Source organism: Microtus ochrogaster, chromosome 8 (genome assembly GCF_000317375.1).
Source record: "Microtus ochrogaster isolate Prairie Vole_2 chromosome 8, MicOch1.0, whole genome shotgun sequence".
Taxonomy (NCBI): Eukaryota; Metazoa; Chordata; class Mammalia; order Rodentia; family Cricetidae; genus Microtus; species Microtus ochrogaster.
In genome coordinates this window covers 1,904,959-1,926,221 of record NC_022015.1, presented here as the reverse complement: position 1 = coordinate 1,926,221, position 21,263 = coordinate 1,904,959, and the positions used below count along the sequence as shown (strand labels likewise).

Here is a 21,263-nt window from a genome sequence, read left to right as displayed (position 1 = left end):
TGCTCATAATCCCAGCACTCAAGAAGATGAGGCAGGAGGATTGCCATGAGCTCAGGCCATCTCAGGCTACATATAAGTTTTAAGCTATCCTAGAATATGGTGAAACCCTGCCTCAAAACAAAACATGGAAACCCTGATAATTATTACACAAAATAGTTTAGCCTCAAAATAGAAGAAGCATTATTTCCATGACCTGATAAATTATTTCTAGCAAAAATCATTGAAACATTATATTATCTTTAGAAATACTTTATTTTACTCAACAACTGCCTACATACTTTTTTTTTCTTCAAAATGGACTTATGATTGTTTCTTTAAACTTGGGACATTGTGTTTGTGTGTGGGGGTAGGAGGAATGCCTTCAGGAATGTATGCACATACATACATGCTTAGTTTTGGGAGATTGAGCTTAGGTCCTTGTGCATGCTAAGCACATGCTCACTAATGAACTTCATCCCCAACCTTCAGGGCATTGGTTCTTAGACTACAGTTACTTGGTTAAGAATAACAGCATTTCAGGATTTATAAAGTAAAACTCAGTATCTGTAAGAAAAATCAGTGTAGAAATGTAAAATGTGAGGTTTTTACTTAATACTGATTTACATTGTATTGGCCCCTTTTTTGTTAATAATTGGTGGTTATTTAATTAATGAACATCTTTAAGTAATGGCTACACATTCTGTTTTGTATTTTGGATAAAGTAGTCTCATGGTCATTTATTTGAAATGGCCACCTGCTTACTCGAATTGTCTTTTAATGATAATCTAGGGCAATTATCACAATCTCATAAAAATGTGGATAGGTTTATCTGTTCCATGAATTTTAGTCATTTTGCCATTTTGAGTTTTTTAGTAATCCATAAAGGCCATGATTCATTAAGTTTGGAAATTTTGGTAAATTAATAATCATCACTTTTCTGTTATTTTTAATGATTCCAAAAAACAACCAGACTCATTTTATTTGTTCTTTGTATCAAATCAGTGGTGCAGGAGTTCCTTCTGCTTGTGTGTTGCTTTCATTGGATAATGAATAAAGAAACTGCCTTGGCCTAGTTGATAGGGCAGAACTTAGGTAGGCGGTGTTTTTGTGTTGCTTTCATTGGTAAATGAATAAAGAAACTGCCTTGGCCTAGTTGATAGGGCAGAACTTAGGTAGGTGGAGAAGATAGAACCGAATTGTGGTAGGAAGAAGGGCAATGTCAGAGAATCTATGGATCCTCTGCCGGAGATGGACGCCGGTTAGAATCTCCAGTAAGCCACTGCCATGTGGCTATACACAGATTAATGGAGATGGGTTAGCCAATAAGAAGTTAGAGCTAATGGCCAAGCAGTGTTTTGATTAATAAAGTTTCTGTGTGGTTATTTCGGGTGTAAGATAGCTGGGCGGCTGGGATGAATAAGTGGGCCCTCTCCTTGCAACAAATCAAGATCTTTCCCTTTCAAGAACGTATGGACCTTTTTAATACAAATAGTTCCCTTTAGATGTGTGCATTTCTTGGACATCAAATTTTTGGTTATATTGCACTGCCCTAGAAACCAAGTAGACTCTAAAGGGAAGTGAAAGTATAGTTCCTGGCCTCTAAGTGAGAAGGGAAAATGTCTCTTGGTGAAATACCCAGAAAACTATTCTAAGAAATTTTTATTCCTGCATTTATACAGTGAACAAATACCGGGTAATAACCTCATGTTCCAGCCCTTGTTTTAGGAGCTCAGTAATCATCATTGAACAAAACAGAATCCTGACCTGTGTTTAATTCTGTATAAGAAACAGACCAAAAAATAGAAAATGAAAGAAAAGGCTAAGATTATTAAAAATTGTGGATGTGTTAGATAGGGATAAGAACATGGAGAAAGAAAATAAGAAAAGAAAAAGGACAAGGGATGTTAGACTCTGCAGGTTCAGGTAGAGAGGTCAGCCGTGGCTGTTAGAATAGGAAGAACATGACATAGACACAGGAACACCACAGACATTAACTTGGAAAGCATTCCAGGCGAAGAAACAATAGGCAGGTCCCAGTAGATAGACATAGTGTGTCTGAAGAGCAGCAAGGAGGAATAAGGCTGAAAGGGAATGAAAGCAGGCTGTTGTCATAATCCAAGGAGGGTGTTGTCTTGCTGTTTGGTAGTATCAGTGGGTAAACTGAGAGGTCAGTCTATTTTGACAGTTGGGTATGAACTGTAATTGAGACAAAAATCGTAATTTGAGTTTTGCCACACAAAAAATGAGATTGCCACTAATACACATGGGCCACTTACTATAGGAGAATGAAGTTTAGGGAGAAAGATTATCTTTTGACCATGTTTGTTATGTCAAGTCGACAATGGCATTTTGTGGCATTTGGAGAAATATTGACTAGTAAGCATAAGCACTTCTGATGTGTTGGTAAGCCATACTGGAATGCAGGAGAGCAAAGGTCAGGAAAGGAAAGTTTGAGGAGGAAATGAGTTTAAACTGTACCATAGATACTGGAAAAGGAAGAGAAAATTGGGTTCAGTTAGAGGAAATATCCTAGAATCTCAGAATAGCCTCTAGCAAATCTTAGTGTTTCATTAGCTTGCTCTCCCCACTCTCATCTTAAAACAGAGTCTTTTCAAGCAGTAAGTACACAGGTATTATTTGTGGATTCAAAAAATTTTTTTAGTATTTTTTTTACTGTTTAGTATACTTTATTTGGTGGTCTTCTCCATCTAGAAAAAGGTGTTGGGCCTTTTGGTGGTGAAAGCACAGCTTCTGCTAGCATCACCTGGAGCAACAAGAACTTCGTCTTGAAGCCTTGGATTATTTGACAGAGGGTGCTGACAGTTGCCATCTCATCTACGTTGATGGTTGAATGCATCATGTATGAGTGCGCCTGTCGTGATACCACTGCATACTGATGGCGGTTAGATGGAATACATGGTGCTTCCCTCTGTGCTCTGGTCACGGTACTGGCAATATTTATGTGTGCCACTGCCAGAATCATAGTGCAGCCAGATGTTGAAATTCTTCCTGCTTGGTAACTTCTCGAACAACTATCCAAATACACAATCTCTCCTAGGACCTCTTCTTTAACTGTGATATATACTAGAAGTGGGACTTGGCCACCGTGAGGTTTAGTGAGAAGATGCACATGGCAGTGTGTGGTTCTTGCGGTGGGCACTAGGCAGCACACTGCTCCACCTTGTGCTTTGTCTCCCACCCTTGTGCTCACAAAGCATATTCAAGGCCTTCGTGGCTCCATCCAAAGCTTTGTTTTTGATTTCTGTGAATGGGTGTTTTGACTACTGTAGAAGGAGCTGTGGGGCTGCATCCAGCCGCCCGGCTAGCCCGAAATAATTACACAGAAACTGTATTCTTTTAAATACTGCTTGGCCCATTAGCTCTAGCCTCTTACTGCCTAATTCTCACATCTTGATTAACCCATTTCTAATAATCTGTGTAGCACCACGAGGTAGTGGCTTACCGGAAAGGATCTTAACCTGCCTCCATCTTGGAGAGGAGAGCTATAGAGTCTGCCTGAATCTGCTTCTTTCTCCCAGCATTCTGTTCTGTGTACTCCGCCTACCTAATTTTCTGTCCTATCAAAGGGCCAAGGCAGTTTCTTTATTAACCAATGAAAGTAACACATAGACACATGACCATGACCCTCCTCCATCAGACTACTTAAGTTTATGTACCACTTGCGTGTAGTGCCATGAGGCTAGAAGAGAGCTTCAAATCCCCTGGAAGTAGAGTTATAGATAGTTTGGAGCCACCAAGTGGGGGCTAGAATCTAACTGGGTCCTCTGGAAGACTAGCCAGTGTTCTTAACCCTTAGCATTCCAAATAATATTTTTGCAGGCTTATTGACTAGTAGTTAGTTGTTGAAACTTAGGCTGTTTTTTTTTTCTTCCAATTTTGGTTTTTTTGTTGTAACTCTACTTTAAATTTTAACCGTTTATAAGCCTACATTTTCATGACACTAATTATTTCCTGTACAAAGTGTTTTCTTTTTAAGGCAACTATTATTGTTGTATGTGAACAGAAGCACTTGACAACGCAGTGTGCTTTACTTTTCTGCAGGCCTAAGAAAATATTGAGCCAAATAGGAAAACAAATGAAAATCAATGCATTGTTTTTAGAGTAGACCTTTTCCATTCTTTCAAAGAATGACTTTCTACTTACATAAGTAACATTTTTAATTGTTTGGGTCATTACTTAAGATTAATTTATACATGTCTTCTTGATTCCTTAGAAATTAAACACTCAAATTTGGTATACATATCTGTAGCGTAAGGAGTTTTGAAAAATAATGAAAGAAATTTCTTACTTTGTCATTTCTTGCCTAATATTTGTAGTTAATTTGGATTCTTATAAATTATCTGTATGCTGCGTTCTTTGAATATATTGTGAGAATTATGAACCTGGGAGGCTTTGTACATTGATTGTAATTTCTCTTTTTCTAGGGAACAAAGAAGGAAGATATTGAAGGTGAAGAAGTGTCTGCTTTAATTCAACCTGCAGAAGTATTTGCTCCCAAAAGCCTCGTCTTAGTATCCAGATTAGACTACCCAGAAATTTTTAGGGTAAAGAACTCAGTTGTAATTTTTAATCTATATTATTGTATAAATTGGTTTTGAATAAACTAAGGCAACAAGATTTCTTGCACTAGAAATCCTGTTAGAGTGAGTTAGTGACTCACCAATAAAATGAGAGCGCTGTGAGGGGAAGAAACAAATTTGTATTGGATGAAAGCAACCCTTAGTTAACATAGCTAGTCACACTAATAAGAATAGGTTTGTTTTAAAACAGACCTCATGTTAAGTAAATGAAAGATTATAAATCATAAAAATAATTTGATTACCTTCAAGAAATTTAAAATGTACGCATAGCATAATAACTGTGAACATGTTTATTAAGTTTGTGGACTTAGGCTACAGTAAATAGGATAATGTGAGATTTCAGATAATTCTGATCATGTCTTTAAAATATTGGTTAAAGCCAGGCATGATGGCCCATGTTAGTATTCTAGTATATAAAAGACAGAAACAAGAGATCCGAAGTCCTAGGTAAGCCTGGCCTACATAGTGAGGCACTACTTGTTCCTTACAGATTTTTCCCTTTTGTAATACTCAGACTTTTCAAATATAAAAATGTATGAAAGTGGAAATATCTGTACTAATACTCAAGTATAAAAACTAGAAAGTGAGATTATGCATTTTAGAATAAATAGCACCCTCACTAGTACAGTGACAATTATGACTCCTTTAGTGTGTTTTGTGACATACTATTTAGTGTGTGTGTGTGTGATTACTTCATACTGTAAATTAGTGACAATTACTAATTTTTTAGTCACAAATTTAAGTAAGCTAAAAGATTGATTGAGTGTGTATGTTACGACCAAGAAAAGGAACCAGTGAGAAAAGAGCTTGCTGCACCAACAACAGGATTTGAATTTAGATCCCAGCAATCCTGTAAAAAGCCAAGCACAGGACTGGCCACATGTCTGACTTCAGTGCTGGGATGGAGGAAACAGTTCAGGCAGACAGGAGGATTGCCAAAGCTCACAGGCCAGCCAGTCCAACTGAACCCATGAGTTCCAGATTCAGTGAGAGACCCTGTTTCAAAATATAAGGTAGGGAGCTCCTGAAGAAAACTGTTGGAACCCTTCTCTAGCTTCCGTGTTTACACATGAGCACACACACCCCAAACACAAGTAAAATAAAGAAAAGAAAGATTGCATTTTATCTTACTTCACCACTTACTGTCTTCTGAGCTCAAAATGTTAGTCTTATTATCGTGCTCGCTTTGCTGTTTATTGTTATAATTCTTACAAGTTTAAGGTTCTATAAATATTGTGGATTTATAAGAACCATAAAACAGTATCTCTGAATTTTTATCTTGAAATATGGAGTTCTTAAAATAAGTTAGAAACCACCAGGCAAACTGTATAGAAAACAACAATTCAGCCTTGTAAATTAGCTGGAGTGGTTATCTTAACAGAGATACCTGTTTTACAAATTATGGCTTTCTGCTTTCTATAAACTCATCTTGGAAGCTCATGTGGGTGTTCTGCTCCTACAGAAAAATTTAATAAACTTAATTTATTGCTTAAGATTTGTTTCATGTTCAATGTAGAGTATAATTTCCGTGGTTCAAAGAGACATTTTCCTAGAAGAGATGTCACTATTTATTTTTAGTGACACTGCCATGAAATGACTGCATGCACCTTTCTCTGCAGGCTTGCTTGGGTTTGATCTATACAGTGTACGTGGACAGCCTGAGTGTCTCTTTGGAAAGTCTCATTGCAAATCTTTGTGCTTGCCTTGTCCCAGCTGCTGGAGGATCTCAGGTAAATAGAATGAAAGGCAGGTAAACCTTTTTTTTTTTTCCTGCCCTCTCCAGATGACTTGATTCATGAAGAAAGAGAAAGAAGTCTTTAAATGTTTTTGTTTTAAGGAGGATCCTATGTTGTAGGAGCCTGCTCATTCATTCCCGGCTGCTCAGACCCAAAATAATCACTCAGAAACTGTGGCTGCTCAGACCCAAAATAATCACTCAGAAACTGTATTAATTAAAGCACTGCTTGGCCAGTGACTCTAGCATATTTCTAGCAAGCTCTTATATATTAAATTAACCCATTTCTATTATTTTTTACCATAAGGCTCGTGGCCTACCAGCAAGGTTCCAGCTGGCAGCTTGCATCTTTCTCCTCTGGCAGCTCCATGGCTTCTCTGCAGCTCCGTTTTTAGTCAGTTAAAATTGTCAGTGATTGTTGTGTCTCATCTACTACATTTTCAACTTTCATGGACTGAATTTTCTGATATTGCTTATGACTTTATATATATTTCTCTCATTATGCAGAAGCTATTTTCCTTGGGTGCAGGAGACAGACAGCTGATCCAGACTCCTTTACATGACAGTCTTCCTGTCACAGGCACTAGTGTGGCTCTTTTATTTCAGCAATTAGGTATGTCTTATCCTGGATTTTAAAATAATGTTCTTATAGATACCTATGGATGGAAAAAAAGATTTAAGTTAGATTTACCTGATGTGACAAAGAAAATATAAAGAAACTATGTTTTATCTATTGTAACTTAACTGTGTCAGGAGGAGAGAAGAATGGAGCAAGCTTCCCAAGGGACTTACTTTTGTATCACCCCTTTGGCATAGTTTGGATATTTGGGAGCAACTTACAGCAAAGAAAGGAGATAGATAAGAGACACTTGGCATTTACTACTTGGTATGATTGTAATGAGATATATAACTTAAGGCCATCTCTAGATGGTCACATCAGGTGTTATAGCTGGTCAAAAGATTGCCTGCCTGCCTATTTGAAGAGGTATAGAGGAACTGGAACATTGTTCTTTCTTAACTAGAATGTGAAAAGATATGTTGGACTACAGTTTGTTTACTTGTTTAAGTTAAGTTTATTCCTACGCATTTACCCAAAGGAAATGATAATACATATCTATAAAAATATTTACACATTGGAAATTTTTTCAATTAAAAAAAATTACACATAAATGTCCATAACCATTGTTTGATAGAAAAAAAAAAGAAAGCAGTCTTCGTGTAATAGGGAGTTAATATTAGAAATATATTAATATAGTAAATATATTTCTTTGATCTATACATGAGTTGGGATATACAATTACAATATAAAGGAATGAATTATTGATATATCCAACATAGATTAAATTAAAAATAGCTGTGTCGAATGAAAACTGTCACATGAAAAGAATGAGTAATTTATGATTATTTTCTTTAATTGCAATCTAGTCTGTGGTAGAAAAAACAAAATTCTTAACTGAAAACTTGTCTGCAGATGTGTGAATTTGAATAAGCATCCTTATACAAAATAGAAATAAGTAGCCTTAAATGTCTGTTATGAATGGATGCTTTAATATACCTTATGGTATATTCACTCAATGGCAACTTATTCAGCCATATAAAGGAACGTAATATTGATAAATGCTATATCATAGATGTAGCTTGAAACTTTGTTAAGTGAAAGAAGCCAGAAACAAAAGACCACATTTAGTATAATTCTGCTTATATGAAAAGTTCAGGACAGGCAAATATATATAGCCAGAAACTAGAATAGTATTTCCCAGAGGCTAGGCTACTTTGGGGTACTAAAAGGTCCAGGATTTCTCTTGAGTAATGAAATTGATTTGGGTTAGATACTAATAGTAGTATATGACTTTTTATTAAAACCACTGAATTGTACTCCTCTAAGCAGTGAATTTTATAATCGCAGTACTCAGGAAGCTAAAACAGAAAGATTGCAGATGTTTAAGGCCAGCCTATAAATTGGAATTACTCCAACACAAGTAGGGGATTAGATGGGTCTGGAAGCACAGAACAGGACATTTTATAATATATGAAGCATATGTATCTCAATAAAGATGAAACTACCATGGGCTTGTAAAGCTGCTAGGAAACATTTTGAAGCTGCTTGGAGTTTAAAAAATTTTAAGTCCAAGTAATAAAAACACAGCAATTTTAAAAAATGTTTATTTACCTTTGAAAATTTCAAACATGTATGTAAAAGATCGTGGTCAGATCCATCCACCTACTCCTTCCCCATGAATTCCCTCAGGACCCACCATTGTATCTCCCTCCTAACTTCATGTTCTCCTCTTGTAACTTTTATCTTTAACCCACACAGTCCAATTACTGTTGCTCATATGCTAGTGGGTGTGGGGTTGTCTATTGGGGCATAGGAAACCTATTAGTGGCCAAAGTTTTTAAAGAAAGTGACTGATCTGTGAATCTAAACAATTATTTAGAAGGCAGTTTGACAACATGGCATTTAGAAAAAAACAATATCAAAAAATTCTGCCCTGGGTCCTGTGACTTCCCTAGCCATGGATTTTGCTTATGTTTATAATACCAGGTATGGATTCACTCTTACTTGGGAAACTTTGATCCTGAAGTCCAAGTTTAAAAAAAAATACAATGAAAAGGTATTATGTGACACCGTTCTTGGGAGACACAAGGAAACATTTACTCATGCAAAGTAGGGAAAGAATGACAGACCAAAGTAAGGATATCACCAAAGCCCAGCTTGATGAACCAATGAATGCTACTTATTGGTACCTCTTACACAAGTCGAGGTGAGGCGTTACTTACAGGAGCAGAAATGACTCAAAGGAGCCTACATCACTGAAAGCCTACTCCAGCATGGGTCATGTCTCATGAAAACTGAAAACTAGGAGCATACTGCACAAACTGCAAAGAACCCATCATACAGGAGCATGCCATTTCCCAGTAGGTCAGTTGGTCTGACCTCTTTAGGGCAGTTTGGCTGCTCTCTTGTTCTCCAGGCAGCTTGGCTGATCTGCCTTTTTATTGTCTTCCAGTAGTCTTTACTGCTTTGGGGGGGACGGGGTGAAGAACGGGCCTAGTGAATCAAGTCAGTTTCAATGACTTTGCTGCAGAAAGGAATATTTCTCCACTCTTTGGAATGCCCTGTTGCCTCACCTTTCTTCTTAAAGGAGGCTCTTTGTAGGATAGAGTGTTTTCACTTCCCCTTAGAAGCATCTGTTATTTCACCTCACCTTTGACCAGCTTCCCTCCACGATAGGAGGTTTTAATCCTGGAGAAAATGGTCACATAACATTGGGAAGAATAAAACACGTGATATGAAAGAGCAGGGAGCGAATATAGGACTCTAAATGTTAAAGTAGAGTGGGAGAATGGAGTAGAGGGTGGACTAACCAAAACTAGGAATGTTTGAAGAAGCTTATAAAACTCTGCTATTTGTGTGTGGCCATGGCTGGCTTTTAGGGGTGCTGGGGATGTATGATCTCAGATCTTTTATCATCTCAATCATCTCCCCAGTTATTCACATTATTTATGGCACTTGAGTGCTACTATTAAATAAGTCTGTTTAGTTATCTTTTATTGAACATGAACATCTCTCTGTGGCAAGAGAGCCCTAATTAAAGAGTTGATCTTCTTGTCACAAAGTTCTCCTTGTGTAAACTTTCAGTCCTTTTAGAGATTAGTGTTCTATAAAACATACTTCCTCAACATGTGAGCATACAGCATTTAGGTGGCAGGAGGATTAATTGCCCTCTTTTCTATGCTGTCTTTCGTATTATATGTATCTGTATTTTTCGTGTGTTTTACCTATCAATTTGACATCCTCACTTTACTGTGAACTTCTAAGACTCTACCTTATATTTATCTCAATCCCCAAGAATTTAGCATTTTCTGTCCTATCTCAGAAGTCTAATAAGTCACTGTAATAATCTAATATGCAGAGAAAGTAGGCAATTAATAGATATTCATCAATTAAATGATAAATCTTCATGACTATACTAAACCTTAACTACTGTTAAACTTTTCCCTGCAATAAACTGATCAAAAAGGCTATACTGTTCAGAGTATAGCCTTCTGGGCTTGTGAGTAGGTGAGCAGGTGAATATGCTCTTATGCATGCTTGCTGACCTGATTTCTGTCTCCAAAACCACATAAAGGTGAAAGGAGAAAACCAGACTATTCACAGAATAGTCCTCTGCCCTCACATGTGTATCATGGCATGTAACATGTATGTGTATACTCCCGCATACATTGTATGAGCATATGTATACACATGATAAGCTACATTCTTTTCAAAGAGTATGTAGCATGAATTCTAATAGGTATTAATAATAAAAACCCAGACTAAGATATCAGGGGGTGAAAGCAGATCAGAGAAGCAGTGTAGCCAGCCTCTAGAGAGACATTTTATCTTTACCAAATCCCAGACCAAAAGGACAATCCTGTCCTCAGACTGCAATGAACTCCTGTCTTCCTGCCCTTATTTTTCTCTCTGCCCAGCCATATCACTCCTGTCTCCACCTCTCTAGTGCTGGGATTAACTTTGTGTAAGCTCTGTTTCTCTCTTATAAATTATTCAATCACAGGTAGCCCAGGGTGGCCTTGAACTCACAGAGACCCATTTGTCTCTGTCTCCCAAGTCCTTGGATTAAAGGTGTATGTCACGACTCCCTGGGCTCTAGTGGTTTAGCTCTGCACTCTGATCTTCAGGCAAGCTTAATTGTTAAAACAAACAAAATATCACTACAAAAGTATATTCTTCTGTTCCTCAGTTTTCTCTTTTGAAAGCGGAGACATAGCGTTTGTTGACATATTTTTTTACTATTCAGTGGAAAGTGTCACAGAGTGTTTTCCATTGTGTCTCCTTTACTGTTACTGTGCAGCATTAGATGGAAATAGACAGCAGTAGCTAGGAAAGTATTCAGGCTTAAGTAGGCATCTGGTCATAGCTTAAGACAGTAATTTTCTAAGTAACTAGCTATGAACACAGCAACAAATCTTGTTATTTGGGAATAAAAATCAATGTAACACCTTAAAATTTGAGATTACTAATTATATAAAATTTAGGGGTAGTATATATCTTAATTAAGGGAGACATTTTAGGGTTGGCAAGAGACTTGACTCTAGAGGGGTTCCCAGGTGTCCATGGAGATGTCCCCAGCTAGATTCTTGGGCAGCTGAGGAGAGGGAGCCTGAAATGGCTCGATCCTATAGCCATACTGATGAATATCTTGCATATAACCATAGAACCTTCATCTGGCGATGGATGGGAATAGAGACAGAGACCCACATTGGAGCACTGAACTGAGCTCCCAAGGTCCAAATGAGGAGCAGTAGGAGGGAGAACATGAGCAAGGAAGTCAGGACCACAGAGGGGTGCACCCACCCACTGAGACTGTGGGGCTGGTCTAATTGGAGCTCACCAAGGCCAGCTGGACTGGGACTGAAAAAGCATGGGATCAAACTGGACTCTCTGAACTTGGTGGACAATGAGGGCTGATGAGAAGCCAAGGACAATGGCACTGGGTTTTGAACCTAATGAATGTACTGGCTTTATGGGAGCCTAGTCTGTTTGGATGCTCACCAGAGGTGATTGTTGGCAAAAGGGGCCAGCCATAGCCTTGAAGGCAGTGGCTGGGTGTACCCTAGTTTCCAAGAACATCAGAAGGGGGCCACATGCTCACTGGCCACACCTACGGGTTTAGGGAGACATTTATGCCGACCACAAGGGGACAAACTCAGCAACTGACATAGCCAATGTTGTAAGAAGTGATCCAGTGGCCTGGCAAATGAAATATGGTCAGTTGTAGATGAACCTGGTCCAGGATCCCGGCCCAAAGGAGAGGGGTGCATGAGAGCCAGTTGAGCCTTAGCACCATACATGAGAATAGACCACAAGATACAAAACTAAACCCACTTTAAGAGTTTTTATTAATAGAAAGGAAAGAGTAGGGTGCACAGGCCTATCTGAAAGAAACGTGGTGAAAGAGAATGTGGGCTGACATGTCTGCTTTTTAAAGGTAGTTCAGCACATGTGCATAGGGGCTTACGTAGCCATGCTGTGCACGCCTAGAGATTATAATGCCATGTGGTGCATGCACATAGATTACATAGGACATAAGGCCCTAGAGTGACTAGGCAATTTGCCTAAATGCTGATGGCACATGTGTGACCATGGGATGCTAGCACCTAGGGTGACTAAGCATTTTGTTTGAATGCTGATGGCCGTGGGACCCCGAGTATGATGGAAATGACAATTCCTAGCTATTGGCCATTCAGCTCTTTATTAGACCAATCAGGTGTTTTAGGTAGGCAAATAACACAGCTTTACAGAGTTAAATAAATACAACATAAAAGAATACCATACATCTTTGCATCATTAAACAAATATTCTGTAGCATAAATAAATGTAACACATCTTAAATTAATATTCCACAACAACAGACTCTCAAGGAAAAAGATAGAAAACCATGTGTGTAAGTCAGCATTTGGTTAGTGTGACAAAATACCTTTAGCCACAACAACTTAGAAAAGAAAAGTTTAATTTTTAAAATATTTATTTGTTTATTTACTTACTTATTATGCATACACTGTTCTGCCTACACATGCCTGCAAGTCAGAAGAGGGCACCAGATCTCATTATAGAAGGTTGTGAGCCACCATGTGATTGCTGGGAATTGAACTCAGGACCTCTGGAAGAGCAGTCCGTGCTCTTAACCTTTGAGCCATCTCTCCAGCCCCAAAGAAAGATTTATTTTAAGAGATTAACTCCATGTTTGGCTGGCTCCATTTTATGGTCCTATGGTAAGTCAGCAGGAGTGAATAGCAGATTAGCTGCTCACCTCATAAAGTTATGTCAAAGAATAGCAAGAAGTTCTTGGGTAGACATCCTCAAGCATATGTCTTTCCAATTCCATATCTTAGATAGTATAGCTCACTACATACCTAGGCTATACAGTGAAAACAGACAGCATAGCTTATTAAACTGAGGGCCACGTGTGCAAAATAACAGATTAAATCAAGCACAAGAGAAAATGATGCAATTAAGAATCAATGTAATATATAAAACATTTTATAAATACAAAATGTGTGAGACTGCTGCTAGCATAACACAATATAGTTTTCTTTGTAAGTAGAAGGAATACAGAAAACAAACAAAATGGTGGTATAGTAAATACATAAGCCAATTATATTGTCATTGATCACATTTTCATGGCACCTCATTGTATGTGCTATACTTTCATATGACTAATGATGGTTTTATTATGCCTACATTATCACAAATATGTAATGCATCGAACAGTGATACTTAGGACAGCCACATTTTCCTACTAGGAATTTGTCACCTCTATTATGACCTTATCATACCACTGTTGTATATATGATTATTGGTGACTGAAATGTCATCTTAAAACACCTGACTATTTTAACATCAGACAAATAGACTCTAAAGGAGAACAAAAACCAATGCCAACATCTCTAATGGGAACTTAGATACAGACCTTGGAGATGAGATGAAGAAGGCAGTAGTAAATGTCCCTACAGGCCATATGCTCAGTGATTATCACAGTAGTGTAAAGAGTAGACATCCAGGAAGACAGATATCTATCTATATGTTGTATCGGTTAAGTCAATTAAGTATTTTCTTTGGTAGATCCCTGAATATTACTTTTGTTTCTTTATCATAAATAGTCTGTGATTGGTAACAATACAGTACAGTTTATTGTGTTAAGTAAGCCTTTGTTCTTGTGTTTTCAGGAATTCAAAATGTCCTCAACCTCTTTTGTGCAGTCCTTACAGAAAATAAAGTTCTCTTCCATTCAGCAAGTTTCCAGAGACTTAGTGATGCCTGTCGAGCCCTGGAGTCTTTAATGTTTCCTCTTAAATACAGGTGAAGTTTTTTACTTGGTAGTTGTATTTATTCCCATATTATGCATTAATTGTTGATAAATCAAAATGTCATGGCCAGACTGGGTGGTGGTGGCACAGGCCTTTAATACTAGCACTCAGGAGGCAGAGGCAGGTGGATGTCTGTAAGGTCAAGGCCAGCCTGGTCTGCTATACAGAGAAACCGTTGGGGAGGCGGGGAGAGTCAGGACCCAATTAGTTTGAACCACAGAGGTTTGTTATATGAACTTATTGAAGTTATAGAATTATGATTCTAATAAAGTCTAGTCTCAAATTTGGGACTTTTCCAAGATGTACATGACTGAGTGATGATTAATTTAGTAAAAAATATTTAACTTGTCATCAATATTTAATTATCATTCAATTCTGATAAAATTCTTTTGTTAGTGCCATTTGAACCTAATGTATTAAGTTTTAGAAGCTATTGGAATTCTGTTAATGAAGAGTCCCTATCTGTTTTAGATACTTCATAAATTATTTGTATATAAATGATGCAAAGTAGTTACTTCAGTGTAACATAGAGAATTGAACATATGTCAGTGGACATATGTGCCTATACATTGGTAATTGTGAAACCTAGATTAGACAGAACTTCATTATAAATTTCCCACTTATTTTTAAGAGTCATATTAAATATAATAAAAATTTTAAAATAGTTTTTAAAAATTAAACCATAATGATAGGTCATGTTACAGGTAGAATATTTTACTCTGATCTAATATACTAATCATATTGTCCCAGAATTTTAAAAGTTCATGAACATTAGATAAAATTTTAGATCACCTCTGGAATTTTCATAAAAAATTTAATCTATGTGGTTATTGAATGTGAACATCAAGCACAGTGTAATTTAGACAAGTCATTTCATTGCCTTGAGAGTGCAGGTCCTGCCAGTGCTCCCCTCTGATATCAGGGCCTGCATAAGGAAAAGTGCTTTGGAACAGCATGCATTTTGGGAGGAAGAAGGAAGACACCTACCTACCTGACTTCCATTTACTTTGTGTTTTATTTTCTGTGATCCTATGTTAAACATTGAGATTTTGAAAATTATTCCATGCAATAAAGTTGATTTCTCTTTAGTTCTTCAGTGCTTTAAGAAAGATGTATTAGTTCTTCCAAAGTTTCATTCATGTTTTGATCATATCCCCACCTCTTACCACTTCCCAGATCCACTCTCCTTACTTACCCACCCAATTTTGTATCCTTAAAAATAAATAAATAAAAATTTCAAGGTCATTTTCTGCTGCCCAAATAATCTTGGATGTGTGGTCTTCCGCTGGAGGATGGTAGACTTACAGTTACAGAGAAAACCATTTCTCCCTTTCCTAGCAGCTAACAATTACTAATAGCTCCATAGCTAGAGGTAGGATTGAATGCCTGGTTCCCATCTCCATGCCAAATTTGGTCTGGCTTGGACTTGCACGGGCTCTGTACATGCTTTCACAACTGCTGTGAATTCATATGCAGACCTAGCCTTTTTGGCCTAGAACTTAGTATATAGACCAACCCAGCCATGAATTCTTAGAGAGCCACCTACCTCTGCCTCCCAAATACTAGGCTTAAAGGCTGGCACCACCAAACCAGGCCCACTTGATCTAAATATGAATAAATTTAAATTCATACTGTAAAAAAACAAAAGAATTTAGATAGAGTTGGCAAGTAAGGAGGTGGGGTGAATCTGAGGGGAGTGGTGGTGACTATGCTAGAAGTACATTGTAGTAAGTTGAAACAATTAATAATATTATTTATTATTTTAATGGATTTATATTATATATAATAATTAATGTTATTCATTAAAATAATAATTAATAAAAATTTTAAAAAGAAGACATGAAGCCGAGAGTGGCATAGGTTGGTAGGGGTTTATCTGGGGAGGAGCTGGAGAGGAGTCAGTGAATATGATCAAAATATGTGGTGTGAAATTCTCAAATAATTACAAATATACTTTTATAGTTCAGACTGCATAAAAATAAAGGGAAATGGGTTCACATTGTGGGAAAATAGCATAAATAAAATATTTTTATTCTTTTCAGTTACCCTTACATTCCCATTCTTCCGGCTCAGCTGCTAGAAGTTTTGAGTTCTCCAACTCCTTTCATAATTGGCGTACACTCCATCTTTAAGACTGATGTTCATGAACTTGTAAGTATCCAGCTGTAAATGTCCACATCTTGCTTGAGGTTTTTGTATTTGAGTTTTAGAAGGTTTCACATCATTTATTGCTTTCAGATAATGGTGCATTTCCCATAGAAAAGACAGAGTAGAAGGAAAACAACATCAAGAAATCTATTTAATTTTGCAAGTAGGTTCTAAAGAATTTATTAATTCATTCATATAGTTATTTATGAATAAGACGACTTTTGACAGGGGGATGGCTCAGGGTAAAAATACTTGACCTAGGTTCATAGAAGTGGTGTTTGGGATTTCAGCACTCCTAGCAGAGCTAGGAGAGACACCTGGAAGTCTATAGGTTCGCTATTCTGATGTGAGCAGTGTAGCAGAAATAAGAGAAACCCTGCCTCAAACAAGGAGGAAGGGAAGAATCAACTCCTGGGAGTTGTTTTTTGATCTCCACACATGTACCATGTCATGTGTATGCCCCCCACATCTCTCTGACAAACATTTATTAAGTAATTAACCAGTCAGTTATAAAACAAAAAAGACATGGTCTTGCTGAATGGCCTAGGCTAGCCTCTATCTCCTGAGCTCACGGCAGTCCTTCGGAGTCAGCCTTCTGAGTAAGTGGTGCTATGTGCCACTGTGCCTCACTTTAGCCCTTGTGTAGCAGATCATTTTTATCTTACTGTACTTCTCATATGAGGGATTTTTTATTCCTGTAGATTAGTGCTTCTCAACCTTCCTAATGCTGTGACCCTTTAATATATTTCTTCATGTTATGGTGACCCCTGAACATAAAATTATTTTCATTGTCACTTCATAACTGTATTTTGCTACTCTTATAAATCGTAATATAAATATCTCTGTTTTCTGTTGGTCTTAAACAACCCCTGTGAAATAGTTGTTCAACCTGCAAAAGGATCACAGCATACAGGTTAAGAACCACTGCTGCAGATGATAATGATTAATAATCTATTTTTATTCATAATTTTCTTACGAATGCTTAATTTATTAGTGTTTTAAAATGAGATCTACCAATGTAGAATGCCTGAAAACTAGCAAGATTAAAATAGTTTGAAGAAAGTTTAAATTTAGTGGAACTCAAATTCAGTATGAGCCCCCACCAAATTCCTAATCCATGTGACTAAAGTGAAGCTAAAGCTAGTTCAAGAATAGTCTGTTTGCTTTTGGATATCATGCTCTCAGTAGGACTGTAACAGTGTGCATCAGAGGACATCAGAATCAAATTTTAGAAACTGCAGTTCTTTGATGAAATTGTCTAAGTGATAACTTGATACATTTAGTAGTTAAAGATCAGTATTTAAGGACCATCATAGGGAAGAAGGAGAAGGTAGTGGTTGTTTGTAGCGATAAAACATTAAAATAGCATCCACAGATATAATGGATTGAGAAACAAATTTCTGTTGAGCATGTTTGCAGATGTAAGAATGGCCTAGTAATGGCCTGGGATTTTTAATGTGAGATGAGGAGTATGCTCTGAAGCCCTAGGACTGAGGTGAAGGGAGCAGATATGTGGCACTTTTCAGGAAGCATATAAGAAAATTTCTTTACCGAAAGGATTTGGTTGTATGACATCTTAACCCACAAGACTTAGTAATGCTATTTCTGTTGTCAGTGCCAGCAAAGAAAGAGACTTTGAGGCTCCTCACATAGCAACTGGGGCTGGAACCACATCAGAGATATCATTGACACTATGGAAAGAGTAGACAATACTCTCACGTGTATACCAATCAGTCCTCCTAACATGGCATTCAATAACTAGCTCTGTTTAACTTCAGTGTCATCATAAAAAGATGTGTAAGCTACTAAACATGTTTATTAAAAATTAGGCCCAATACAATTTGGAAATAATTTTAGTACTACTAAATATAGAGATAGGGCAAACCAGATCTTGCCAGTTGTAGATTTAACAGTTAAATTAATGAAATAGAATGAATTGCAGTCACATCATCAAAATATTTTATAATTACATAAGTTATTTTTAAATATGATCTTTTAGGATGTTGTTTCTGTCTATTTTAGTCTCGGTTTTGAGATAGGGTCTAATGTGTCATGGGCTGATCACAAACCTGAAATCATTACATAGCTGGAAATAGCCAAGTGCTGGACTGGAATTACAGGTGTGCATTACTACTTCAAGCTAGGTTTGCATCTAAACAGTAATTGTTTGGTGCATATTTCTTTGTTTATTGATTCTTTTTTTTCAATTCTTTTTTTTTCAGTATTTTTTTTATTGAAAAAAAAAATTTTTGGCTTCTTCCCCTCCTCCCCTTTTCCTCCCCCTCCCCCCCTCCTCTCCCCTTCCCTCTCGAGTCTGAAGAGCAGTCAGGGTTCCCTGCCCTGTGGAAAGTCCGAAGTCCTCCCCCCTCCATCCTGGTCTAGGAAGGTGAACATCCAAACTGGCTAGGCCCCCACAAAGCCAGAACAAGAAGTAGGATCAAAACCCAGTGCCATTGTCCTTGGCTTCTCAGCAACCCTCATTGTCCGCCATATTCAGAGAGCCCGGGTTTATCCCCTGCTTTTCCAGTCACAATCCAGCTGGCATTGGTGAGCTCCCAATAGATCAGCCCCACTGTCTCCGTGGGTGGGTGCACCCCTCTTGGTCCTGACTTCCTTGCTCATCTTCTCCCTCCTTCTGTTCCTCATTGGGACTTTGGGAGCTCAGTCCAGTGTTCCAGTGTGGGTCCATCGCCAGATGAAGGTTCCGTCCAGATGGGATTCCTCAGCAACTAAACCTGTTTATTGATTCTTATAGACTCCAAATTCAATAGCTCAGTTAACATGACATTGTATTAACCATAGCACTTCATAGAAACTCTCCAATGTGCCTGAGTAAACAGTTTGTTCCATGACATCACTTACCATCCAATCCTCCTTCCTTCTTTGCTTGTCTGTTACAATCCCCTCAGGTAGTGTCACTGTTTTTCCCTATGGAAAGAAGAAAGAGAACATTAAAGAGCCCTACAATACTCCTGTTTTGAAGTGCACATATTTTTTCATCCTTCAGTGACAGAAGTGTACTCGTATACAATGCCTAATTTCATAGGAAGCTGGGAAATGTAATGAAGTTCTAAACCTATAACTTACTGTGATAGCCAAGAACCTCTTCCTCAATTGATTTTTCTCAGTTTGAGTTAGCCACGGTTAATTAATTTGTTTAACAACAAATATATTTTATCAATTATGGTTACTTTTAAAAATCTCTTTCAGTTAGATGTAATCATAGCAGATTTGGATGGAGGCACTATTAAAATTCCTGAATGCATTCACCTCTCCTCTCTCCCGGAACCACTTCTTCATCAGACTCAAGCAGCACTTTCATTGGTATGCCTCTTTGTTCATCATTATTTTTCTTGCCTTGAACCTGAAACTAAGTAACTGGAATTAAAAAGCATTGTCTGTAATTATGTGTATGTGTGCATGTTTACACATACACACATATATTATGTTGAGACATTATGTCACTATGTTGGTCTGGCACTTGCTGTGTAGACCAGGTTGACCTTGATCTCACTTTCCTCTGCCTCCTGAGTACTGGGATTAAAGGTATGCACCACTATACCCTATTATAAATCTTAAAGAGCCCTGTGTTTGAAAAAATACATTCTTTTGTAATCTTTAGAGGAGAATCCTTCATTTTGTAGGTAGTTATATTTGCTTCTCATTCAGTATATTTGTACAGTAGATACTGTATATGAAATACTGTGGAAATAGATAAAACTTTGCCTCAAACATCTATTATTCCTGCTCAGTCTGGTGGTGCCCACCTTTATTCACAGCACTCAGAAGCAGAGGTGGACAGATCTCTGAGTTTGTGAAGCCAGCCTGGTCTGTAGAGTGACAGGACAAGACAGGACAGCCAGGATTACACAGAGAAACCCTGGCTTGTAAATAAATAAATAAATAAATAAATAAATAAATAAATAAATAAAAATTTGTATTCGCTCAAACTTTTCCTATTAGAAGTTGTTAACTTCTAGTCCCTAACCTTATTCTTGGCAAGTCATCTGTTTTCTGAGTGTGCTAACTACAAAACCAATGTTTTGTCAGTCCTTTTAGTTTGTTAACATATGATTAATTGAAGCAGTAAAGGTCCAACATTCCATGCATTCATGGCTTTAAAAATCTTGTGGACTAGGGTTTTCACATTGAAACAAATTTAATAATTTTTGTTGATTAAAATACAAAACATTATTGTATGTATGTATACATATGGAGACCAGAGGATAACTTAGCTGTCATTCCTCAGGTGCCAGCCACTTTATTGTTTGAGATAGGGCCTCTTTTTAGTCCAAGGAGGCTGAGCTGGCTGGCTGGCCAACCTGAGGGATCCTATCGTCACCAAATCCTCAGAACTGGAATTACAGGTGTGAACCACCATGCCCAGAGTTTTTTGTTTTGTTTTGTTTGCTTTTGTTCTGTTTTAATATACATTGGTGTTTTGCCTGCATACCTGTCTGTGTGAAAATTAGATCTTGGAGTTATAGACAGCTGTGAGCTTCCATGTCTGTGCTGGACATGGGTCCTATGGAAGAGGAGTCAGAGCTCTCAACCTCTGAACCTCCTCTCCGGCTCTTGATTTGTCTTTTTTTATTAAACAAAGGGTTCTGGGGATCAAACTCAGGTCTTGGTGCTTTCAAGTCAAGCCTTTGCCAACTAAGCCATAAGACATATTTTACTTGCAGTTCTTTAGGTGCTCATTTATCTGACATGTGCATATATGAGCATAATGTGTGTGTGTGTGTGTATATATATATATATATATATATGAGCATATATATGAGCATATATACATAGGATCTTAGAAACTATACATTTCCTTTAAAGATATTAGTAGAACTCAGGTCTTTGTAATCTTTTTAATACTTTAGTCTGGGCTGTTAAAATGCGTTGTTTTTAATACTCTAGTCTGGGCTGTTGAAATG

At 37.5% G+C, this 21,263-nt stretch overlaps 1 protein-coding gene across 1 annotated transcript in view; it reads left to right on the top strand.

Annotated features, from left to right (window-relative positions):
• Sbf2 (SET binding factor 2) overlaps positions 1–21,263 on the top strand; it is a 412,779-nt gene that overhangs the window by 186,375 nt on the left and 205,141 nt on the right. Inside the window, exons 6-11 of the mRNA XM_026781117.1 lie at positions 4,425–4,544; positions 6,200–6,310; positions 6,823–6,928; positions 14,050–14,182; positions 16,233–16,341; positions 19,549–19,662. Of these exons, the coding sequence (XP_026636918.1) occupies positions 4,425–4,544; positions 6,200–6,310; positions 6,823–6,928; positions 14,050–14,182; positions 16,233–16,341; positions 19,549–19,662 (693 nt within the window). The remainder of the gene's footprint in view (positions 1–4,424; positions 4,545–6,199; positions 6,311–6,822; positions 6,929–14,049; positions 14,183–16,232; positions 16,342–19,548; positions 19,663–21,263) is intronic.